General features: G+C 35.3%; 1 protein-coding gene across 6 annotated transcripts in view; it reads right to left on the bottom strand.

The window, feature by feature from the left end:
• Window positions 1-27,897, bottom strand: part of LOC309810705 (uncharacterized protein) — a 578,315-nt gene that overhangs the window by 100,753 nt on the left and 449,665 nt on the right. For 3 of the 6 annotated variants that reach the window (XR_014295044.1, XM_082632911.1, XM_082632913.1), the window contains one exon: window positions 18,969-19,078. Coding sequence is in view for 3 of the 6 variants with exons in the window: in XM_082632911.1 (XP_082489037.1) it covers window positions 18,969-19,078 (110 nt within the window). In the remaining 3 variants the exon portion in view is untranslated. The remainder of the gene's footprint in view (window positions 1-18,968; window positions 19,079-27,897) is intronic. The other 3 variants (XR_014295045.1, XR_014295046.1, XM_082632912.1) reach the window with 1 other exon arrangement.

Below are 27,897 nucleotides of genomic sequence, written 5' to 3'. Positions count from 1 at the left end.
AAGAACTTTCAGAGACCTGGAGATATTTAATTTAAACTGGTTTAAAAGAGATGCATTCCCTTTTAACCTACTCAGACTGTCAGTATTATTTTCACTAAGTCTAACTCTACCTGTAATGGAAGAGATGATGTGGCCGATAAGTTTAAGAGAGAACAGGATGCCTGCAATTCCAATGACAAAGTCCAGATAATTCTCATCAATCCACTCAAAATGAACTTTTGGAACATTAAGAGATATGCTGGCGTTTGCCTTTGTGTTACTATGTCTGCCCAATCAGTGATTTGATTACCTTTCTTTAAAATGCTAAAACCTCTAATAACTCCAAATACCAAACTGGAAAAAGTCAGAGAAGTAATAGCATACTTCAGACAGCAATAAGATGCAGTCACGTACAAACATGGAAAATTGTTTCTTTTTTTAAACAACACCTTCTCTTGAAAAATTGTGGTTACAGAAAGTGTCAAGAGGAGGTTTTACATTAAACCGTAAAGCTAATAACAAATGTAAATTAGGAGCTGTAACTGCCTGTGATATGACAAGTTTAATGTTTTTCATTTTCTTCAGTTCTCAAAAATATCCTGATTAGCCCCATTTTATAGAAGAAACTGAGATTCAAAGGTTGCACAAGGTCATTGTGGTAGGCTGAGAAGTCTTTGGGTAGACCCCAAAATATCCAGGTCCTGATTCCTGTAAGGAAGCAGATTATCCCCTGGAGCCACCAGAGGAGTGCAGTCCTTCTGACACCTTGGTTTTGACCCAGTGAAACTGATTTTGAACCTCAGATCTGTAAGAGACTGTGTGTTGTTCTAAGCCACCAAGTTTGTGGTACTTTGTTAGTGCAGCCATAGGAGACTAATACCATCATAAACATGAACATGTTGAATCCCAGATTAGAACCAATCTATCCCCCTGTTTTCTTTCTAAAACACCACCTTGTTTTGCTGATTTCTAGAAGAGACTTTAGAGTGGCAAATAGATACCCATCGATTGGGTACACTCCTCATTTGAATTTACAGTTTCAGGAGAATGTCTTAATTTGTAGATCTGGTAAATGCATCCACTTTAAAATATTGGCTCCGTCACCTAAAACTGGATTATTTAGTGTTTTGAAAGATGGAACCCAAGCCTTCGCAAATTAGTGACACTAGTTACCGCCTCAGACAGAGTTTCTTTAGGAGAAACTTAGAGAATATAGACCCTTTAATTTGTTAGATACGTGTAATTTCCAACCTATTCAAATTCTCTTGAATTTCTTGTGACTCAACATTTTGTATAAAAAATTGAAACTGGCATAACCATTTGACCAATAATCACTACTCTGTTGCATTTTTGGACTAGGTAAGGAGTTATGAAAAATGGCATCTTCTATTTACTACTCTGGAAAATACTAGAACAATAAGAAGAGGTGTTCAAAGGCAAAGCTGAAGGAATAAAGGGCATAACACTAACAAACTGAATCAGGCAATTTATCAGGTTATTGTTTGCTGTTTCGGAGCTGAGTCAAAAATTACAAAGTCTCTTTTAGGGGTAATGCCCTTGTTTCTGGGAGAGGGAATGACAACAACATAGAATATAAAAGCAGCATAGAACCACACACATGGGAAATATCTACTTATCGGTCAGATTCCAGAAAAGGCAGAGTGAAACAGTATTCACAGCTGAAGAACAGTGATAAGATTGGGTATTTGAATGGGGTGGACAGACACGGATAGGAGCTTGGAATAAAAGGCATAGAGCTGAGGGATAGGGATGAGGAATTTAAAAATGAGAGCTCATTAACGGTAAAAACTGTTATCACTTAAATAAATATTTCAGTGCCTGTGATATGCCTAAGTAAAACTGCCAAAGTAGAATTTTAAGCGAATAGTCAGAAATGAAACAGCATCATGTTTGAATGAGCAGCAATGATGGGGCTGAGCTCACGAATGTGAGGTGGTTAAATCCTTCTGTTTCAGGTCACGTTTGGTTGCAGAAATTGAGGTCAATCTGAGCCTGAGTTGATACTTAAGAGCATGATTCTAATGTGGAAAGTGAGTTGCACTTCCGAAGGTTACAAACTTGGCTGATTCAGAAATTCTGTGCTGTTCCATTGCACCAAGGAAGGGTACATGAATTAAAAATTTATTGAATGCATGGATAGTTTAGTTTTATATGCCAAACTATAAGCTCCCTACATAAAACTCAAAGTCAATACTTCTTCGAAACCTGTAAAGCAAGGACTTGATGTGTTTTATCAACTGTCAGAAAGCCTGTATGTAGGAATGTACTAAACAAAGGGAAGAAGCATAAGGTAAGGTTGAAGGGATGGGAAAAAGTTTGGACATTATTCTAAGTAAAAATGGATGCCACTGGAGAATTTTAGGTAGCAGAGGTATATTACATGACCACATTATTAAAGATCAATTTGATTATCCTATGTAAAATGAATTTAAGGGGGAAAGAGCAAAAAGGGAAATCTTTTAGGAGGCCATAGCCATATTCTAAATGGAAAATGAGCATGACTAAGCTGGTGGGAGTGGAGTTAAGAGAAATATTTATTATGTATTTTTAACTTAAGGTAGCAGAATTTGCCACTGACAAGTTACATATATGTGTTTGTGTGAATATGGGTGGTAATGAGCAGGAATTCAGATGAAAATAACTGGGTGGCTTGCCTAGGAATTCACTGAGATGACAAAGGTTAGTGGAATAACAGGATTATTAACTGATTGATTAACCTTTTAGGAAAAGAGGAAAGAGAATCAAGAGACTGTTTTGTTAAATCTGTCATGCTTATGAGACATTTCAATGGAAAAATCAGGTAATCAATGAGATGTATAAAGGCTATAGTTCAATGAGATATATATTTGGGAACTATCATCCTATATATGGTATTTAAAGCCATGTACATTTGTAAGATCACCATAGGAGAGGGTATAGCAGGGAAGAAAAGAGAGGGCAGCAGCAAATCCTAAAGGATCCCTCTGAGAAGGAGATAACATATACAGACTGAGAAAGAATGAAAAATACAAATAGGAAAAAACAAGAAGAGTGAGACCTCATGGAAACGAAGGGAGTGGGTATTTTTGGAAGAATTCAGTGGTCAAGTGTAGCACACGAGAGGTGGCCTAAGGTGAAGACAGGAAAAGGTCCCCTGGAATGGTCCAAAGGAAGGCTGTTAATCATGTTGACAGGTGACGTTTCAATGGAAAAGAGAGTTTCACAAGCCATACCGAAATAGGTAAAAGAGGGAATGTGAAACGAAGCACTGGAAGAATGTATATACAATATTGTTGAGGAGTTTTGCTTAGAAGGGGAATATAGAAATTGAGTGGTTGCTGAAAAAATATGCATCTGTTAAGGGAGAATATGTTTTCAAGATGGAGGTATGATATATTATAACATACTTATGTGCTGATGGAACGAATTGGTAGAGAGGGAGAGATTGATGATGCATATCTGGAGCATATGTTGGGGAGTTGTTCTTTTAAAAAAGCAATATTTCCTCTACTATTACAGAAGACAGGCAGCAGAATCTAAGCAAAATCTACACAGGTAGATTTTGTTTTGAGAAAGTGAATCCTTTCCATTTGATTATGTCTATCTTCTTATTTAGTTATTAAATGGAGTTATCAGCTGATTCAGGAAAGGGAAGAAAGGGCTATGAAAGTTTGGTAGAGTTTATATGCTGGAATATCTGCAGCACCAAAAAGGCCTGGCACATAGAAATCCTCACAATTGTATGTTGAAGGAATGAATGGAGAGAAAGAAAGAGGACATTGTTACCTTGGAAAGTAGAAGAACTGGCTTACATAGGATTGTGTAGCAACCTGTACGTCCAGTTTTCACTTGTTCACTCTTTCCCTACAGAACTAGGGTCATCACTGTTCTACAGTAGCAGCGATGTTCACATTTCTCGTCAATGACTGGTATTGGCATGGGAAGGCATTCAGGTTTTGGGCCCGTGAAGAACAAGAGGGATTCTTCAAGAGGCTTCTTTGCTTTTACATAATCATGTGGGGGGGAAATGGTCCTTTTCTGTCCCTAGACAATGGCGTGTTATAGAATGAAAAAGGGAGCTAGCCAAAAGTTTGAAAATGGCAGAGTAGAAAAATAGAAAGGGCTCAGGCAAAGCACCAGCATTTGACCAGAGCAGAAATGCCCTGCTATGGGCCCTGTAATTTGGCAACTTTGAGGACCTGGATCATTGCAAACCAACAAAAAATACACTTGTTAAAAAATACACTGGTGAGGGCTTCCCTGGTGGTGCAGTGGTTGAGAGTCCGCCTGCCGATGCAGGGGACGTGGGTTTGTGCCCCGGTCTGGGAAGATCCCACATGCCACGGAGCGGCTGGGCCCGTGAGCCATGGCCACTGAGCCTGCGCATCCGGAGCCTGTGCTCCGCAACAGGAGAGGCCACAGCAGTGAGAGGCCGTGTACTGGAAAAAAAAAAAAAAATACACTGGTGAATCTGTCAATAGGGTTTTGTGCTCAATAGGTAGTTCTTAACCCATAACCCTAAACATCACCTTTCATGGCTAATGTAGGATTGCCACGTAAAATACAGGACACACACTTAAGTTTGAATTCCATATGAACAATGATATTCTTTGAAATATTTGGGACATACTCATACAATAATGTGTTATTTATCTGAAATTTAAATTTAACTGAGAAACTGATCATTTTATTTGCTACATCTGGTCATCTGAGACCAATGAACCTCTCTACATCTTCTGTCTTGTATCCTCAACAGGAAATGTGCTGGCATCCATATGCTGTGACTCTGGGTGGAGACGCTGCTGGCACTGGAAGACAGATGTTGCTTTGGGGTACAGAAAACATTTAAACAGAAAGTGCCCAAGTGAGAAATGACAAATACACTTTGTTTTTACTTTTAATGTACAAAATCCTTTCATATGGCAGAAATGCAACAGATTTCTGCACAAAGAGTGTCATTACTGAGTACTGCCAAACATCCATTTTATTTTTGCCCTTGATGTTTGAATTTATGATTCTAAAGGTCCTCATAATTTAGTGCAGTATTCACATATGCACATGATAGCTGGGAAATATTTGGCTATATTAAACAATCTATACTATACTAATATAGCCAAATATTTGGCTATATTAAACAATCTATGTAACATAAATAGAGCAAGATACTGATTCATTACATTGACCACTAAATGTTCGATGAAAGCAAGAACTCTAAATAGTTTTAAATATTAAAAGTTATTTGGTAAAATCAAACTAATTTTACAAAAAAGTAGAGCATATAATTTTAATAAGCTGTATTTATTTACCTATTATATTTTTGTTCTCAAGTTTCCAGAGCATACTACTTACCTAGTACCATTCTAGATACATAGGAAAAAAGTTAATTTATTACACCAAATAGCTGCCTTAAGGCCTTAAGGCTTAATTCTCTCCTGTGATCCTAGCTGAGAAAGGCTGAAAGGATATAGATTTTCATTTAGTGAACAGAATAATGCATTAGCCCTATAAGAGCTTGTTAGAAAGTAAATCATAAATGAACTTCAACAATCACTAAAATATATAGTTGAGATGCCAGGTATTTGCTAAGAAATACACTATACTAACTATATTATATTATTATTATTTAATATGTCATATAATATATATGAAAGTATCACCAGAATTATAAATTTAGATTGTGATTTTGGTTTTCATTCCTTCACAATGCATGTTTAGCCCTAATTATTTAGCTCTTTGTGCAACCATACCTTTGCAATATGTCTTTACAACTTCTTGCATCAGTGAGAGTCTATTTTCCTAACCCTTAAAACATGGGTAACCCTGTGATATCTTTTGGTTAATAGAATATAGCAGAAGGGATAATTATTAAACAAAAATTAAAGCTGACTCTTGTATGTCCTATAACTTGAACCCATTTGTAAGAATTAAGTGGTAGATATTTTAGGAAGAAAGAACCAGAATTCATAGGTTTTCATCTTCAGATGATAAACATTTTTTTTTTTTTTTTACTGGGTGGTTATCTTTGCTATTTCTTTATCACCTACCATTGTTTCTTATCATGCTTCACTCTAAGCAAAGCACATTCAGAGTTAAAATATCTTTAACTGCTTTGTCTTAAAAAATATTTTATTGTCCATGCCACTCTCTCGCTTTGTCACAGCTTACCCTTCCCCCTCCCCATATCCTCAAGTCCATTCTCTAGTAGAGAGTGGCATGGACATATATACACTACCAAATGTAAAACAGATAGCTAGTGGGAAGCAGCCACATAGCACAGGGAGATCAGCTCAGTGCTTTGTGACCACCTAGAGGGGTGGGATAGGGAGGGTGGGAGGGAGATACAAGAGGGAAGAGATATAGGAACATATGTATATGTATAACTGATTCACTTTGTTATAAAGCAGAACCTAACACACAATTGTAAAGCAATTATACTCCAATAAAGATGTAAAAAAAAATTTATTGTTAACTTCTTTTCCAAATTTTTCACTGGAGCTTTCAAAAAAACTGTCAAGTCAGCAACTGAACTACATGTACTAAAATTGATAAACTTGAGAAACTGAAACTCTTGATCTCTTATCATGGTATTTTGAGACATATTGACTAAAGCCAATTACCAAGTAAGAAGAATTACTTTTCTCAGTGATGGCACTAAAAAAATTTTTTTGGCATTTTTGCGTTACAACCTGACAAGTTTTGAGTTAAAAAAAAATAAGCTTATTCTTTCTGCTATGGAAAAGCCTATTGTTTTATCAAAATATTGCCTGTGAACAGTGAGAGTTATGTTTATTTGAAAACATAATTCAAAGTTTATTTTCATTATTAAGACATTTTTAGAGAATGATCTTATTAACACATAAATATTGCTTTCCAATATTTAGTGTACTCTCCATTTAAAAGTTAAAAATTAATATTTTAAGATTATAGCCAATGTCTATTCATTTAGAAATGGGAAATGCTTATGCTACAAGTAAATGTCTAATCTAATTTTACAGTATTTGGATGTCTTTTTGGATGCAAATGGACAACTGCATTGCACGGTTACAGAATTCAAAGCTCAAAACTCAGTGGGGAATCTCAGTCTGCTCTTCAGAGAGGCACTGTGGGCGAGACTAATAGGGAATATTCCATTGGTGGTAATGGGCAATAATGCTTTTGCTTTCAAAAAGTTTATGAATGTCTGAGAACTAGAAATTCAAGGAATTCAGACTTACTTCATTGTCTATACATGGTCAGCTCCGAGACACATAACTGCTCCAAAATTAAGTAAAAAAAAAATACAAGATACATTTGGAAAAGAGTGCTATTTAATAAAATTTCTGCAAATCTGAACTTGAGGGAGTATTTATTCAGTAAGACAAGGAGTCAGGCAGAGGGATTCTCCTGGCATGAGTACAACCATCCACTCCCACTTGCAGTCTGAGATGATCTAGGTAATCAGTAAAGAACTTAGACGTACAAAAACAAGAGGTACCTTTTGCTATGGTTTCCCAAGCAAGTACCTCAATAAGCTTTGTTAGGCTTTTTGTGGAAAAGGCTGGGGAAATTTTTCGGAGCAAATATGGAAATGTCCCAAATTAGTATCCTGGATATTTACTTTAACAGGTTTAACTCTTAGTCAGAACCTCTCCGTTTTATCCAATCCTCAACAACAATTAGTTAAACAGGTAAACTGACTATGTAGCTTTTCTGGAAAAACTGATGTATCATCCTGTATTCAAGATCCACCTAAAGTATCCTATATCCTGATGAATATAAAACCATGGGTTTTTTTTGGCAACTAACTGGATTAAGCATTTCAACATTACTTATTATGTAACAATTACATATATACAAAACATATATCATATAAATGTTTATATGTATACATACATGTATACATACATAAATATATGTATGTATGTATGTACAGTTGACCCTTGAGCAACACAAGGATTACGGGTGCTGACACACAGAGTTGAAAATCCACCCATAACTTGGCCCTCTGCATCCCTGGGTTCTGCATCCTAGGATTTAACCAACCATGGATCATGTAGTACTGTAATACACATTTATTGAAAAATATCCACATTTAAGTGGATCCTTGTAGTTCAAACTTGTGTTGTTTAAGCATAAATTGTATCTATATCTATCTATCTATCTATCTAGTATATTATACACATACTCCTTTTATATTGGGCTGAATTGCTGCTGATACAACTCAGTTTTGTAATATATTTTCATCCAGATGAAGCCCTACATTATGTTTTGGTTCTTTATATTTCCTAGTGACTTATAAAGTGCAACAACCCTCCTTAATATAGAACAATGGTTCTCAACTCCCTTTCCCCCTTATCCAATTAGAGAGCAACTCCCATCAGTAACATTCCTTGAAAATAACAGTGATTCATTTAGGGCTTGAAACTGACTGTTCTCCAGAAGGAAATATCACAAATCCTAGGGATAGTGATTCATCTTCAGTGAGGGTTATAGTTATTTTCCTCTCTCACTTTCTTACAACCACTGATGTAGATTTTTAAACCTCAAAAAATATGAGTAGAATTTATTAGAAGAATTAAAATGTTATGCTAAAAATATCCACTTAATACAAAGGAAGACAAAAGAGGGGCAACAGAGAAATAAAAAATCATGATGCACATAGTAAACAAAAAACCAAGAGGGAGATATAAATGCAAACACACTAATAGTCATACCAAATGTAAATGGATTAAAATACAATCGAAAGGCACAGATTTCAGATTGTGTTTCAAAAATCACTGATATCCTGTTGTATACTCTCTACAGGAGACACAATTCAGATTCAAAGATATTCAATACAAATAGAATGAAAGTAAAGGATGGAAAAATAAATCATATAAACAGCAATCAAAACTAAGCTCGAGTGACTATACTAGTAACAGGAAAAAAAAGACTTTAAGACAAAAAATATTACTAGAGGAGAACTAGAGATATTTTTAATGTTAAAAAGGTCAATCCACCAGGCATATATGACAATTATAAACAAATATGTGCATAGCATCACAGTTCCCAAATGCATAAAAACTGATAGAATTGAAGGAAAAATAGACAAATGAACGTATTATTTGGGACTTCAATACCTTACTTTCAATAGTGGACATATATAACAGTATGGCAGAAGATAATAAGAAAACAGAAAACTTGAACAACACTATAAATCAGCTAGACCTAAAAGGCATCTACAGAACATGCCATCCAACAGGAGAACATGTATTCTTCTTAAATAAATGTGGGACGTTCTCAAGGACCATAAACTATGTAAAAACCAGCCTTGACAAACTTAAAGTGAAATTATACAAAGTATGTTTTCTAATCAGAATGAAATTAACTTAGAAATCTATAACAGAAGGAAATTTAGGATATTTGCAAATATGTGCAAATTAAACAACACATTCCTAAATAACCAAGGGACAAGGAAAAACTAAATTACACATCTCTTTGAGATTAATGAAAAATAAAATCCAAAATTCCAAAATTTATAGGATATAGCTAAAGCGGTACTCAGAGAAGATTTATAGCTATAAATATTTATATTAAAAAGAAGGAAGAATTCAAATGGATAACTTAAATTAATGAACAATGCCTTTGACAGAATTCTCAGAAGAAACTTCCAAGAGAATAAACAATGCACTTGAAGACAGATCAATTAAAACTTCTAAAACTGAAACTCAAAGAAAAAAAAAAGGATAGACTGGAACATCCAAGAACATCGGACAATTTTAAAAGTTGTAACTTAAAAAAAAAAGAGAATGGAGGAGATGAATATTTAAAGTAGTAATGGCTGAGAACTTTCCAACATTAAAGACAAGTACCAAAACACAGGTATGAGAAGCTCAGAGAACACAACAGAGAATAAACTTCAGAAACTAATCACAGCCTATTTTTATGGACTGAATGTGTCCCTCAGAATTCATATGTTTAAGTCCTAATCCTCAATGTGATGGTATTTGGAAATGGGGCCTTTGGGAGGTAATTATGGTTAAATGAGGGTTAGTAGCCTTATAAGAAGACACAGCAGAGAGGTTGTTCTTCATCTCTCTCCACTATGAGAGGACACAACTAGAAGGTTGTTGCCTACAAGCCAAGAGAAGAAGCCTCAGAATGAAACCTACTTTGCTGGCACCTTAATCTTGGACCATTAGCCTCCAGAACTATGAGGGAAAAAAAGTTTTTTTTTCTGTTTTTTAAGGCACCCAGTCCATGGTATTTTGTTATGGTAGTCCAAGCAGACTAATACACTGTCATATTCAAACTGTAGAAAACCTGTGACCAAGAGAAAATTTTGAAAGAAGCCTATTTCTTGGGGGTAGGGGGTGAGGGCTGTGGCAGAGTACCTTTTCTAAAATGGAAGAAAGATAAAAAGCTAAGATACAGGTGTTTGTCAGAAATCATGCAAAAAAGAAGACAGTGGATTAAAACATTTAAAGTGTTGGAAAAAAAAAAAAAGAAAAACCCATCAAACTAGAATTCTGTATCTAGTACAATTACCATTCTAAAGTTAAGGAGAAATAAAGACATCATCAGACAAACTAAATTTGAGGGAATTTGTTGTAAACAGTCCTTACCTACAAAAATATTAAAAGGTTTTTTTCAGGCCAAAGGAAAATTATATACATCAGAAATTTAGATCTCCCTAAAGAAAGAAATACCATGCCAACATTAATCAAAATAAAACTGCAGTAGCTGTAATAATTTCAGATGAAGCTGCCTTCAGGGGAAGGGATGTTATCAGAAATATGGAGGGCACTATAAAATGAGGTATACATCTCTCTTTTAGCACAATTCCATTATCACACCTATCAAAGAAATAGAGCAATAATTCCTTTACATTTAATACCATTTCTTACTGATAGTTTCTTAATTGCCTCAAAACGTTTATTTAAAATCAGTTTGTTCAAATTGGTGCTCAAGCTACATATATTGACTTGGTTGTTACGTTTCTGAGGTCTCTTACTCTAGAATGATCTCTTCTCTCCAAGCCCTCCTTTTTCTTGTTTTGCACCCTTGACAATGCAAAACCAAGAAAGTTGTCCAGTGTTATGAATTGCATTCTTGATTTGTCTGTCTCCTTCCTTTGGATGCCATTTAAATTGATGGAGGAACAATTTCTTTTTTTTTTTAACTTGGAAGTATTATCTAGAAGACTCAGATTCAACTTTGGCAATGTTTCTAAGAGGTACAAAATATCTGGATATCTGGCTGTCCTACTTTTTTTTTTTGTGGTACGTGGGCCTCTCACTGCTGTGGCCTTTCCCGTGTGGAGCACAGGCTCCAGACGCGCAGGCTCAGCAGCCATGGCTCACGGGCCCAGCCACTCCACGGCATGTGGGATATTCCCGGACCGGGGCACGAACCCATGTCACCTGCATCGGCAGGCAGACTCTCAACCACTGCACCACCAGGGAAGCCCTGGTTGTCGTACTCTTAATAGTGATAAGATTGATCATGGATTCTGGTGGCAATAACATTACTCGTCCTTTGTAAAGTTCCCCATCAATCTTTCATCTAATTGTTTACTCCTCTGCCTGAAACAATTATTTAATTACAAATTACAAAATGGCAATGTCCTAATGTTGGTATTTCTTCCTCATTTATTACCTAAATTTTTCTATAAAAACATTTTCATCCTTAGCTAGGGCTACTGGGTTACAGTAAAATGTCATTAATATGAGATTAGTAGGGAAGATATTAAATTTTCCATTAATTACCAACTTCAGGGTAAAGAAGTGATGCTCTACATACCTAGGTGGTGACCAGTAAAGTTTTTTGTTTGTGTTATTTATTATTGTTCTTTTTTTCTTTTACTGTATCTTCTCTTCAAGTATGCTTATTAACTCAATGTTTTAAAAAATATATTTCATGTATATTAATAAATAGAACCTGATTTTACATTTGTTGCACAAATTTTCCCATCTTTGTGGGAGTTCCTTCCTTTTAGTCCCAAAGTCCTTTTGATATATCACTATCAGACATTTATTGTTTCTTTGCTGTGATGCAATATCACCGACTCACCTTGAACATTTCATATACCAGTCCTGGAGTCAGCCAATAATTTAAGATGCACTAGTTGCTACAGCATTTCAGAGTTCACAGGGGCACAGTTTTGGGGACACAGGTACCTATCCCTACTGGGCTGTTATTATTTCTAGGTCTTTTTAGTGAACCAAACTAGGATGGAAGGTTGGACAGACAGACAGACAAATGTACAGCATTTTTTAAGACAGAGCAAGACTCATAAACAGGTCATAGTCTTCCCAGCTTAATGTACTAATCTAACTAAAAATAACTTTGTTAAAGTTATAAAAAATATGTCTTGCAGTTTTCAAAGAAAAATAAAAGGGAAGAAAAACACCAATAAAGAGGACACCTTTGAGGTGATCTTGTATCTGTTGTCCACAGGAAAGGACATCTTAACTAATGGATTTCAAAGTTGCCAGTGTTGATGACAAAGCTAAATCCTGAGTGGTAATGGATATAGAAAATTTTAGGATTCCAGAACCTGCAGCAAAATTATACCACAACCTATTGCCATTAACATTTGGTTTATGGAATTCCTTTTGTTCTGAGTCAAGGTCCTTTTTAGGACAATGTCCTCCTGATTCAAACGTATTCTGATTATAGAACAGACTTTGTTTCTGGTATTTATTTTATTTTTTGTGAATACAATTTTTCGTTTTAAATAAAAATACTGCCTTTTAATATATTTGGCTTCTCTATAACTTGACTAAGAAAAAGAATATGCTGATCATGCCAATATGAGTATATTCACAATCCTTTTGACATTTATTTTTTCTCTTTAAAATTAATGATTTGGCATTCTGGTGTCTAACTTAGTCTGAAGTGTATTTTAGTTAGCATTACTCATTTTCTAAGGCATGGTGAGTCCGGGGCCTTTACAATAGCACAACTTCAAAGAAAGGACTAGATAATAGCAAGCACTAATAATAGCAAGACTTCAAAGAAAGGATGGACTAGTTAATAGCAATGCTTTAAAGAAAAAAATAGAAAAGGTCATTATTCCCACAGACCAGACCTTCCTAAACCTTCCAAAGAAGGGTGAATATGGGCAGAGTAGATTGAAGCATAGTAAGAAAGTGCCAGATTAAAATGAAACGTTCCTTTAAAATCTCTTACTTTGTAACAGAAATCCATGCTTATTATGAATTCTGCTTAGTAATATGTTTATTTGATATTTTTTCATAATAATAGTGGTTTATATTTATTGAGTACTCAGTATGTGCCAGACACTGTGTTAATTGCTTTACTTGTTCTCATTCATTTGTCTCAATTCAGGGAACTGATGTTCAAAGAGGTTAAGTAATGGACAGCTCTCAGTGACAAAGTCAAGATTTGAACCCACACCTATCTGCCTACATATGTTTATAAACATTACTCTTCAGAATAATGTGTCAAGTTGATACTATGGTTTTCAACACCCTGTAGATCAGTGTCATAAAAAAAGGTATATAAATATTTTATTTTTAGAGGATTGCCTTAAATCTTTAAGTTATCAATTCCTCTGCTCCATTCAGAGAGATCTGGAATAACTGATCCAATGTAGTCCCAAAGAATGAATATTTCTTACAAAGAAGACTGGTGAGCATAATGCAGGGGGCTAAGAGTCACTTTAAGAAACTACATCCTTATAGGTTTTTCTTCCATTTATTTCTGTATCAACTCAGCTCCCTACCCAGGCGTTTTTGTAAAGAAAAAGCCAAGCTGCTCCATCCTGAGACAAGTCCTACCTTACCCAGCAGCTAGCTGGGGTGCTAAGGAAGGAAGAGAATGAATGACAATAAGGCGCAGCACTGTGTCTGTCTCACTTGCTCCTCTGGCAGGACCAGTGGCAAGTGTCTGGCTGCAAATGTATTTGAAAACTCTGCCTATCTTGGCAAGCATAAATACCTTCTGTTTAGCAGGTAAACATGTTTGTTAAAAAAATGTATTTTTCATAAAATTATGGTGCCTCTTTGTGTTGGGAAGGTATTCTAACATTGGTGTATTAAGAAGAGAGTTGGGAAAATGAAGATATATAATGCTTTTCAGTAAGTTAATTTTTCTTCACCAAATTCTTTTGCTAAATAGTACTGATACTTTTTTCAGAATGGATTAAAAAGGCACCTTTGCTTTTACATAGATATATATAGATATACATATACATATATGGATTTGGCATCTAAATTGACCATAAAAGACCACCTAGATTGTATATGCTGTAATCAGATACTTTCAATAACAAAATGACTGCCCTTTTAGTAGACATGTAGGAAATCAGCCAGGAGGTTATGCATATTTTTGCAGTATTTAAGCAGTCAAAAAAATGTCAACCTTTCGTTAGAAAATTTAAAAATGAATCTAGTTTAAAACTTCTAACTGTAATTCTGTTGACCACTGAGCTGCAGCAGCAGCTTTTGTAAAATATGTTCTTCTGAGAAAATAGAATTGGAACTGAGTTGTTATAATGAAGTTTACTTACACATGTTCTCACCCGCAATATTTATAAAACATTTAGATTTTGGAGAGTGATGGGTAGAAAGTCTAATTTATGTATTAGGATGATCAACCAAAAAGGATTGCTAGATTTTAATTTAAGTTTTCTTCTCTTCCTTCCTGAGTGAATTAGAAGGGTTATGGCTATTCTGGTCCATACAGTGGAGAGTGGTTCTGGAGATCATGTTTTTCCCCAGGGTGCAGAAAAATATTTAGATTAAGACTTTGAAGTTTGAGACCCCAAGCACGGAGAACCAATGGCTCATCTGAATTCTTCTGTCATAGAAGCACTGAGTTCTGTGCATGAATGCAGGGCCACAATAAGTGGCTATATAATTCTATAAAACATGATCTAACCCAGTATTAAGGAACGATCTTCTAAAGTTACAGGGCAAGAACAAGAAACAAGTGTTGTGGCACTTGGTAACATAAGTTCTCTACAGGTGAAGTTAGATTTCCATTTTTAGGACATTACTTGGGAATGGGAGAGATACTGGATTTTGTGTTAATAGGGCAAATGGGTCTCGTTAATTTATTGATAATACAGCACTTGGTAGACTTTGAAATAAAGACTGTTACAAGAGACAAAGAAGGACACTACATAATCAATAGGGAGTCAATCCAAGAAGAAGATATAACAATTGTAAATATATATGCACCCAACATGGGAGGACCTCAATATATAAGGCAAATGCTAACAGCCATAAAAGGAGAAACTGACAGTAACACAATACCAGTGGGGACTTTAACACTCCACTTTCATCAATGGACAGATCATCCAGACAGAAAATCAATAAGGAAATGCAGGCCTTAAATGACACATTAGAACAGATGGACTTAATTGATAATTATAGAACATTCTATCCATAAGCAGTAGAATACACTTTTTTCTCAAGTCCACATGGAACATTCTTCAAGATAGATCACATTTTTGGCCAAAAAACAAGCTTCGGTAAATTTAAGAACAATGAAATCATATCAAACATCTTTTCCAACCACAATGCTATGAGATTAGAAATCAATTACAGGGAGGAAAAAAACTGTAAAACATACAAACATGTGGAGCCCAAACAATATGCTAGTAAACAACCAATAGATTACTGAAGAAATCAAAAAATACCTAGAGACAAATGACAATGAAAACATGACAATCCAAAACCTATGGGATGCAGCAAAAGCAGTTCTAAGAGGAAAGTTTATTGGAATACAGTCATACTTCAGGAAACAAGAAAAATCTCAAATAAACAACCTAACCTTACACCTAATACAACTAGAAAAAGGAGAACAAACAAAAAAACAAAGTTCATAGAAGGAAAGAAATGATAAAGATCAGAGCAGAAATAAATGAAATAGAGATGAAGAAAATGATAGCAAAGATCAATAAAAATAAAATGTGGTTCTTTGAGAAGATAAACAAAATTGATAAACCTTTAGCCAAATTGATCAAGAAAAAAAGGAAGAGGACTCAAATCAATAAAATTAGAAATGAAAAAGGAGAATTTACAACTGACACCACAGAAATACAAAGGATCACAAGAGACTACTACAAGCAACTCTATGCCAATAAAATGAACAACCTAAAAGAAATGGACACATTCTTAGAAAAGCACAACCTTCCAAGACTGAACCAGGAAGAAACAAAATATTAACAGACCAATCACATGTACTGAAATTGAAAAAGTCATTAAAAAACTTCCAACAAACAAAAGTCCAGGACCAGATGGCTTCATAGGAGAATTCTATTAAACATTTAGAGAAGAGCTAACACCCATCCTTCTCAAAGTCTTCCAAAAGAGTTGCAGAGGAAGGAACACTCCCAAGCTCATTCTATGAGGCCACCATCACCCTGATACCAAAACCAGACAAAGATACCGTAAAAAAAGAAAATTACAGGCCAATATCACTGATGAACATAGATGCAGAAATCTTCAACAAAATACTAGCAAATCAAATCCAACAATACATTAAAACAATCATATAGCATGATGAAGTGGGATTTATCCCAGGGATGCAAGGATTCTTCAATATGCACAAATCAATCAGTGTGATATACCACATTAACAAACAGAAGAATAAAAACCATATGATTGTCTTAGTAGATGCAGAAAAAGCTTTTGACAAAATTCAACATGCATTTATGATAAAAAACTCTCCAGAAAGAGGGCATAGAGGGAATGTATGTGAACAAAATAAAGGTCATATATGATAAACCCACAGCTAACATCGTTCTCAATGGTGAAAAGCTGAAAGCATTTCCTCTAAGATTAGAAACAAGACAAGGTTGCCCATGCTCACCACTATTATTAAACATAGTTTTGAAAGTTTTAGCCACAGCAATCAGACAAGGAAAAGAAGTAAAAAGAAATCCAAATTGGAAAATAAGAAGTAAAACTGTCACTGTTTGCACATGACAAGATACTATACTGAGATATCCTAAAGATGCTACCAGAAAATTACTAGAATTCATCAATGAATTTGGTAAACTTAATACAGAGAAATCTAAATACAAAATTACAAAATTAACACAGAGAAATCCCTTCCATTCCTATACACTAACAATGAAAGATCAGAAAGAGAAATTAAGAAAACAATCTCATTTACCATCGCATTGAAAAGAATAAAATACCAAGGAATAAGCCTACCTAAGGAGACAAAAGACCTGTGCTCTGAAAACTATAAGAGACTGATGAAAGAAATCAAACATGACACAAACACATGTAAAGATATGCCATAGTCTTAGATTGAAAGAATCAATATTGTCAAAATGACTATACTACCCAATGCAATCTACAGATTCAATGCAATCCCTATCAAATTACCAATGGCATTTGTCATAGAACTAAAACAAATAAAATTTAAATTTGTATGGAAACACAAAAGACTCCAAACACAGAAAGAAATCCTGAGAAAGAAAAACGGATCTGGAGGAATCAGGCTCCTTGACTTCAGATTATGTTACAAAACTACAGTAACCAAACAGTATGGTACTGGCACAAAAACATATATATAGATCAATGGAACAATATAGAAAGTCCAGAAATAAACTCACGCACCTATGGTCACCTTATTTTTGATAAAGGAGGCAAGAATAAACAATGGAGAAAAGACAGCCTCTTCAATAAGTGGTGCTGGGAAAACTGTACAGCTACATGTGAAAGAATGAAATTAGAACACTCCCTAACACCATACACAAAAATAAACTCAAAATGGATCAAAGACCTAAATGCAAGACTGGACACTATAAAACTCTTAGAGGAAAACATAGACAGAACACTCGACATAAATTGCAGCAAAATCGTTTTGGATCCACCTCCTAGAGTAATGAAAATAAAAACAAAAATAAACAAATGGGACCTAATTAAACTTAGAAGCTTCTGCACAGCAAAGGAAACCATAAACAAAATGAAAAGACAATCCACAGAATGGGAGAAAATATTTGCAAATGATGTAACCAACAAGGGATTAATTTCCAAAATATACAAATAGCTCATGCAGCTCAATATAAAAAAAAAAACAACCAAACAAACAAATCCAAAAATGGGCAGAAGATCTAAATAGACATTTCTCCAGAGAAGACATACAGATGGCCAAAAAGCACATGAAAAGATGCTCAACATCCCTAATTATTAATGAAATGCAAATCAAAACTACAATGAGGTATCACCTCACACTGGTCAGAATGGCCATCATTAAAATGTCTGTAAACAATAAATGCTAGAGAGGGTGTGGAGAAAAGGGAACCCTTCTACACTGTTGGTGGGAATGTAAATTGGTACAACCACTATGAGAACAGTAAAGAGGTTCCTTAAAAAACTAAGGATAGAATGACCATATGATCCAGCAATCCCACTCCCAGACATATATCCAGAGAAAACCATAATTCGAAAAGATACATGCACTCCAATGTTCACTGCAGCACTCTTTATAACAGCCAAGACATGGAAGCAACCTAAATGTCCATCGACAGTGGAATGGATAAAAAAGATGTGGTACATACATACAATGGAATACTACTCCACCATAAAAAAGAATGAAATAATGCCATTTGCTGTAACATGGATGGACTTAGAGATTATCATAGCAAGGGAAGTAAGTCACACAGAGAAAGACAAATGTCATGTGATATCACTCATATGTGGAATCTAATTTTAAAAAATGATACACATGTACTAATTTACAAAACAGAAACAGACTTACAGATATTGAAAAGAAACTTACAGTTACCAAAGGGGAAACATGGGGGAGCTTGGGATTAGCATACACACTCTACAATATATAAGATAGACAACCAACAAGGACCTACTGTATAGCACAGGGAACTGTACTCAATATTCTGTGATAACTTATATGAGAAAAGAATCTGAAAAAGAATGAATATATGTATATGGATGTATATGAAGTTTGGTGTTCACTGGAGTAGCTTTGTTAATCACCCCGGAATGCAACAGAGATGACACTATCAAAAGGATTAAAGGAATTACCTGTAAGAACTCTCTGAAGCCACATACCTTGGCTGAATACTGTCTCCATCCTTGTTGGTTGTTGCATATTCAACAAGTTATTTAACTTCTCTGTGCCCAAATTTCTTTCTCTGTAAAATAAAGATGATAAAATTATTTACTTCATAGGGTTTTTACAAGATTACATGAGCTACTGCATGAAAAGGGTTCTGAATAATTCCTGGCACACAGAAAATGCCACTCTTGCCATGTATTGTTTGGCTTATTAGTTTATTATCATTTTATTTATGAGTACCCCTTTAGGACATGCATATGAACATATTTGAAAATATTAATTTATCATATAGGCAAATAATGTCTTGAGTAAGGTTGATATATTTAACAAATAAAATACAGAACATGCAGTTAAATTTGGATTTCAGGTTAATAATGACTTTTTTTAGTGTATGTATAGCCCAAGTGTTTCATACATACCAAGTGATATTCTAACAGCTTTTGAATTGTAAGTATTTATTCTGTTCTCCTGTAGTTTCAGTAATGACCCCAGATTGTTTCTCATTGACCTGGCTTGGGAGATGATCTTGTAAGTGAGCCATTACTGTGAATCGGGACATGAAGGGCTTTTTTTTTGTCCATGATTGTGTCATGTAATGGTCAGTCTCACCTGCAAGTCACAGAATGAGGTAAAACGTTCTCTCTCAAACCACATCAAAAAAGAAACAACCAAATAGACCTCTGCTAAAACTACTAAAAACAGACACAATCTTTCCTGTGATGGTTGAAAAGCTGTTAGAATGTAAGCCAGAAGCTACTGGAAGAGAGACTATGCAATAAACGATGAACAAAAACAATACATAAGAAAGCAGAACAAAGAGATGAGAGGGAAAAAAGATAAGATTAGTTTCTCAAAGATGCTCTGAGTCCCTATAGCCAGCTGACCTGATTTGATATACCACTGGCCTTTTCATTTATAGGAACCATTAAATTTTCTATTTAGCTAACACCAATTTTCATTAGATTCTTCACACATATAGTTGAAAGAGTCTTAGCTAATTAAGGAAGTAAAGGTCAGCTGCAAGGCTTGGGAACCAGAGAATAATCCAAGCCAGAGGCTTGAGAATATTACAGTTACTCTTAATATGGGTCCTAGCACGTGATTAGTATTGAATAAATTATGGTCATTGTTAATAGCATAAAACAGCTAAGGAATGAAATGTAACTAATTTGATATGTGAGATCAAGTTGCAAACAAATAGACCTTCTGTAAAATGGTATTTAAAGCAACTCATGTTATTTCAGTTTTTTCCTCTAGTCAAAACACTTTATTTTCTCAAAGAATCATCATATATATTCTACAATAGCACAGAGCCCTGAGAAACATTTTGACAAGTTGAATTAGACAAGTGGAGACTTTAGTTTCCTAGAAATACAGATACTTTAAAGAATAAATGTATAAAAATTTCTGGGGCAATTTGAGTTTTAGTTTTGTCAAACTTTCAATGTTTGCAAAATTGTTCAAGGAATCAGACGAACTAGAACACAGATTCTCTTTTCCCTGTCATTTGATTACTGCCACAAGAGTATTGAAGGGCGGCTGTAGCATCTTTCTGTAATCCTCTCATATGTCTCTAGTGTTTTTGAAATAATTCAAGGAATGGATTTTTGGTGGTTGATATCATTCTGGTCAACATCACAAATGCTATGAACTTATTCAATAAGAAAATAATGGGGCTTTGCATAAATCTTCATATTTTATAAATTAATTTCTACAGTCCTGAAGCCATATAACCACAGGTCTAAACTCAACTCTGCTACTTAGTATTTGACTATCTTAGGCAAGTTACTTTACCTTCCAGAAACTCAATTTTCTCATCTGAAAACTGAACCTCATAACACTACCTGCTTCATAAGATTACTGTGAGGATTAAATAAGTTAACACATCAGAAACAGTATGTTAAGTGTAACCTACTAGGATTATGATTATTGTCCACTGATCCGAATCTGCAGTCTTCTGAAGGAGTTAGCACATTTCATTATTTATTACCACACCCTGTAACTGGGTAAAATCAGGTTTAGAGAAAATGAAGTGACCAGCCAAGATCACATAGCTCTGTCTGAGTGGCAAGTCTGAGTCTCAGCCTCAGACTGTGGAGATGCCAAATTATTTTTTGGCATTCTCAGAATCCATGGTCAATGTTCCCAGGAATGTAGTATGGCATGAAGTGCTTGGTTTTAAATTCAGGATATCCATTTGCATAATCATATTTCTTTTATTGAAAGTATAATTAGCCAAACCATGTATTTTTAATTGGTCTCCATTTCTCGGTGCACCCAAGTTAGGGAGATTTTCTTAAAAAAAAAAATCTTAGTTTATCTAAGCTTGAATTTTGAGGTATAAGCTATTTTTTTTCTTATTTCTTCTTTTTATTTTTGGTTTATTTTCTATTTTTGTTTTGTTGTGTGGTGGTAGTTGTTGAGTTGGAATTTTATTGCCTACTAATAATAATTCATACTGACCTAGATAAAAATTTTCTCTGCATGTAGGCATACTGGCAGGCAGTAATTAGAGACCTGTGTATATTAAGAGCACTTATATCAAAATATGATTTACTGTACTTTTCAGATAAGGGTTTCTAGTTAGTCTCTGGTGAGGTAGCAATTACCACATCATCTCCAAAATTCAACAGTTTATATGTGGATTTTGTAAGCATGAGGATATACAAGCACAAATTTTATGCCTATGTTTAGACTCTTTATGACCAGATAGCAAATTCTGAGGCAGCATTTACCCAGTAGAAAGTAAAGATATAACAGAGAGACACTGCACCAAGAAACTGCAAAGGTGATTTTTTACCCTATTGCTTTGCTTGATCATTAAGGGAGACAAATATCTTTAGCCGCATAAAATAAACTCTAATTAAAAAGGAAGACATTAATGTGCATGATCTAACTATTTTCTCCAATGTTAGGCATTAATAACATACCACAGAACTTACTAATAAATGTTCAATTAATAAGTGTTATTCGCAATTAGCTCTTTCTGTTTTCTTCCTAGTTGATACGCATGGTGCTGGACCACATAGTAGCCAAAATAAATTCCTATTGACTGATTTTAAAAAGTTTTTTTAAAATCACTTAAAATGTATGAGATAAAAAGTTATTATAAGTTAGGCCAAAAAAGGTTGAGGACATACTTCCAATAGAAAAAATACTTATATATTGTCAGTAGTAAAAATATATTTTTAACAGTGCTCTTATGGGTTTAAAAATTAGTGGATTTTTTTTTTTTTGGAAGCTATGCATTGACGGGGCTGAGGGTTTGGGTGCGAGGAGCTCTGGTCTGAAGCGACAAGTGCAAGGCCTTCAAACTCAGCACCCAGTGAGCAAGTGAAACTGGACCAAGCACAAAGGAAACAAAGGGAGAATCTTCAAGATGGCAGAGGAAAAGATGTAGAGATCACCTTCCTCCCCATAAATACATCAAAAATACATCTACAGGTGGAACAACTCCTACAGAACACCCACTGAATGATGGCAGAAGACCTCAGACTTGCCAAAAGGCAAGAAAATACCCATGTACTTGGCTGTGTGACTGACAGGGTCTTGGTGCTCTGGCCTGGTATCAGGACTGAGCCTTTGAGGTGGGAGAGCCGAGTTCAGGATATTGGACCACCAGAGACCTCCCGGCCCCATGTAACATCAATCAGTGAGAGCTCTCCCAGAGATCTCCGTCTCAACGCTAAGACCCAGCTCTGCCCAATGGCCAGCAAGCACCAGTGCTGGACGCCTCATGCCAAACAACTAGCAAGACAGGAACAAAACCGCACCCATTAGCAGAGAGGTCACCTAAAATCATACTAAGTTCACGAACACCCAAAAACACCATGATGTGGCCCTGCCCACCAGAAAGACAAGATTCAACCCCACCCACAAGAACACAGGCACCAGTCCCGTCCACAAGCCACTGAACCAACCTCACCCACAGGGGGCAGACACCAAAAACAACGGGAACTATGAACCTACAGCCTGTGAAAAGGAGACCCCAAACACAGTAACTTAAAAAAAAGAGAAGACAGAGAAATATGCAGCAGATGAAGGAGTAAGACAAAAACCCACTAGAACAAAAAATGAAGAGGAAATAGGCAGTCTACCTGAAAAAGAATTCAGAGTAATGTTAGTAAAGATGATCCAAAATCTTGGAAATAGAATGGAGAAAATACAAGATAAGTTTAACAAGGACCTAGAAGAACTAAAGAGCAAACAAACAATCATGAACAACACAATAAATGAAATTAAAAATTCTCTAGAAGGCATCAATAGCAGAAAAACTGGGGCAGAAGAATGGATAAGTGACCTAGAAGATAAAATACTGGAAATAACAAACACAAAGAATAAAGAAGAAGAATGAAAAGAATTGAAGACACTCTCAGAGACCTTGGGGACAACATTAAACACACTAACATTCGAATTATAGGGGTCCCAGAAGAAGAAGAGAAAAAGAAAGGATCTGAAAAATATTTGAAGGGATTATATTTGAAAACTTCCCTAATATGGGAAAGGAAACAGTCAATCAAGCCCAGGAAGCATGGAGAGTCCCATACAGGACAAATCCAAGGAGAAACCTGCCAAGACACATATTAATCAAACTACCAAAAATTAAATACAAAGAAAAAATATTAAAAGCAGCAAGGGAAAAGCAACAAATAATATACATGGGATTGCCCATAAGCTTAACAGCTGATCTTTCAGCAGAAACTCTGCAAGGCAGAAGGGAGTGGCAGGATATATTTAAGTGATGAACAGGAAAAACCTACAAGCAAGATTATTCTACCCAGCAAGAATCTCATTCAGATTCGACGGAGAAATTAAAACCTTTACAGACAAGCAAAAGTGAAGAGAATTCAGCACCACCAAACCAGTTTTACAACAAATGATAAAGGAACTTCTCTAAGCAGGAAACACAAGAGAAGGAAAAGACCTATAAAAACAAACCCAAAACAATTAAGAAAATGGTAATAGGAACAACATATCAATAATTATCTTAAATGTAAGTGGATTAAACACTCCAACCAAAAGACATAGACTGGCTAAATGGATAAAAAAAAACAGGACCCATATATATGCTGTCTGCAAGAGACCCACTTCAGACCTAGGAACACATACAGACTGAAAGTGAGAAGATGGAAAAAGATATTCCATACAAATGGAAATAAAAAGAAAGCTGGAGTAGCAATTCTCATATCACACAAAATAGAGTTTAAAATAAAGACTATTACAAGAGACATAAAAGAACACTACATAATGATCAAGGGATCAATCCAAGAGGAAGATATAATAAATTGTAAATATTTACACACCAAACATAGGAGCACCTCAATACATAAAGCAAATGCTAACAGCCATAAGAGGGGAAACTGACAGTAACACAATAATAGTAGGGGCCTTTAACAACTCAGTTCACCAATGGACAGATCATCCGAAATGAAAATAAATAAGGAAACACAAGTTTTAAATAATACATTAAACAAGATTGCCTTAATTGATATTTATAGGACATTCCATCAAAAACAACAGAATACACTTCTTCTCGAGTGCTCATGGAACATTCTCCAGGATAGGTCATATATTGGGTCACAAATCAAGCCTTGGTAAATTTAAGAAAACTGAAATCGTATCAAGTATCTTTTCTGACCACAACGTTATGAGAGTAGATATCAATTAGAGGAAAAACACTGTAAAAAATATAAACAACTGGAGGCTAAATAATATGATACTAAATAACAAAGAGATTATTGAAGAAATTAAAGAGGAAATAAAAAAGTACCTAGAAAAAATAACAATGAAAACATGATGACCCAAAACCTATGGGATGCAGCAAAAGCAGTTCTAACAGGGTAGTTTACAGCAATACAATCCTACCGGAAGAAACAAGAAAAATGTCAAATAAACAACCTAAACTTACACTAAAGCAATGAGAAGAAGAACAAAAAAAACCCCAAGTTAGCAGAAGGAAAGAAATCATAAAGATCAGGTCAGAAATAAATGAAAAAGAAATGAAGGAAAAAATGGCAAATATCAATAAAACTAAACCTGGTTCTTTGAGAAGATAAACAAAATTGATAAACCATTAGCTAGACTCATCAAAAAAAATGGGAGAAGACTCAAATCAACAGAATTAGAAATGAAAAAGACGTAACAACTGACACTGCAGAAATACAAAGGATCATGAGAGATTACTACAAGCAAGTAGATGCCAATAAAATGGACAATCTGGAAGAAATAGACAAATTCTTAGAAATGCATAACGTACTGAACCAGGAAGAAATAGAAATATAAAAAGACCAAACAGAAGCACTGAAATTGATACTGTGACTAAAAATCTTCCAACAAACAAAAGCCCAGGACCAGATGGCTTCACAGGCAAATTCTATCAAACATTTAGAGAAGAGCTAACACTTATCCTTCTCAAACTCTTCCAAAATGTAGCAGAGGGAGGAACACTCCCAAACTCATTCTACAAGGCCACCATCACCCTGATACCAAAACCAGACAAAGATGTCACAAAAAAAAGAAAACTACAGGCCAATATCACTGATGAACATAGATGCAAAAATTCTCAACAAAATACTAACAAACAGAATCCAACAGCACATTAAAAGGTTCATACACCATGATCAAGTGGGGTTTATTCCAGGAATGCAAGGGTTCTTCAGTATACACAAATCAATCAATGTGATACACTATATTAACAAATAGAAAGATAAAATCCATATGATCATCTCAATAGATGCAAAAATAACTTTCAACAAAATTCAACACCCATTTATGATAAAAACTCTTCAGAAAGTAGGCATACAGGGAACCTACCTCAACATAATGAGGCCATATATGACCAATCCACAGCCAACATGGTTCTCAATGGTGAAAAACTGAAACCATTTCATCTAAGATCAGAAACAAGACAAGGTTGCCCACTCTCACCACTATTATTCAACATAGCTTTGGAAATTTTAGCCACAGCAATCGGAGAAGAAAAAGAAATAAAAGGAATCCAAATCGGAAAAGAAGAAGTAAAGCTGTCACTCTTTGCAGATGACATGATACTATACATAGAGAGTCCTAAAATTGCTACCAGAGAACTATTAGAGCTAATTAATGAATTTGGTAGAGTAGCAAGATACAGAATTAATACGCAGAAATCTTGCATTTCTATACCCTAATAATGAAAAATCTGAAAGAGAAATTAAGGAAACACTCCCATTTACCACTGCAAGAAAAAGAATAAACTACCTAGGAATAAACCTACTTAAGGAGACAAAAGACCTGTATGCAGAAAACTATAAGACACTGATGAAAAAATTAAAGATGATACAAACAGAGGGAGAGATGTACCATGTTCTTGGATTGAAAAACAAATCAGTCTCCCTGATTTCAGACTATACTACAGCGCTACAGTAATCAAGACCATATGGTACGGGCACAAAAACAGAAATATAGATCAATGGAACAGGATAGAAAGCCCAGAGATAAACCCATGCAGACATGGTCACCTTATCTTTGATAAAGGAGCCAAGAATATACAATGGAGAGAAGACAGCCTCTTCAATAAGTGGTGCTGGGAAAACTGGGCAGCTACATGTAAAAGAATGAAATTAGAACACTCCCTAACACCATACACAAAAATAAATTCAAAATGGATTAAAGACCTATATATAAGGCCAGACACTATAAAACTCTTAGAGGCAAACATATAGGCAGAACACTCTCTGACATAAATCACAGCAAGATCCTTTTTGACCCACCTCCTTGAGAAATGGAAATAAAAACAAAAGTAAACAAATGGGACCTAATGAAACTTAAAAGCTTTGCAAAGCAAAGGAAACCATAAACAAAAGGACAACCCTCAGAATGGGAGAAAATATTTGCAAACGAAGCAACTGACAAAGGATTAATCTCCAACATATACAAGCAGCTCACATAGCTCAATATCAAAAAAACAATCCAGTCCAAAAATGGGCAGAAGACCTAAATAGACATTTCTCCAAAGAAGATATACAGATTGCCAACAAACACATGAAAGGATGTTCATCATCACTAATCATTAGAGAAATGCATATCAAAACTACAATGAGGTATCACCTCACACCAGTCAGAATGGCCATCATCAAAAAATCTACAAACAATAAATGCTGTAGAGGGTGTGGAGAAAAGGGAACCCTCTTGCACTGTTGGTGGGAATGTAAATTGATACAGCCACTGTGGAGAACAATATGGAGGCTCCTTAAAAAACTAAAAACAGAACTACCATATGACTGAGCAATCCCACTACTGGGCATATACCCTGAGAAAACCAAAATTCAAAAAGAAGCATGTACCACAATGTTCACTGCAGCACTATTTACAATAGCCAGGACATGGAAGCAACTTAAGTGTTCATCGATAGATGAATGGATAAAGAAGATGTGGCACACATATACAATGGAATATTACTCAGCCATAAAAAGAAACGAAATTGAGTTATTTGTAGTGAGGTGGATGGACCTAGAGTCTGTCATACAGAGTGAAGTAAGTCAGAAAGAGCAAAACAAATACCGTATGCTAACACATATATATGGAATCTAAAAAAAAAATGGTTCTGATGAACCTAGGGGCAGGACAGGAGTAAAGATGCAGACGTAGAGAGTGGACTTGAGGACACGGGGAGGGGGAAGGGTAAGCTGGGATGAAGTGAGAGAGTGGCATGCACATATATACACTACCAAATGTAAAATAGATAGCTAGTGGGAAGCAACCGCATAGCACAGGGTGATCAGCTTGGAGCTTTGTGACACCTAGAGGGGTGGGGTAAGGAGGGTCAGAAGGAGATGAAAGAGAGAGGGTATATGGGGATATATGTATACATATAGCTGATTCACTTTGTTATACAGCAGAAACTAACACAACTATGTA

The sequence above is a fragment of the Mesoplodon mirus genome (genome assembly GCF_964341445.2).
Source record: "Mesoplodon mirus genome assembly, chromosome: 9".
NCBI lineage: Eukaryota > Metazoa > Chordata > Mammalia > Artiodactyla > Ziphiidae > Mesoplodon > Mesoplodon mirus.
The sequence above is the reverse complement of the archived record's forward strand: the minus strand, read 5'-3'. Positions and strand labels throughout refer to the sequence as shown.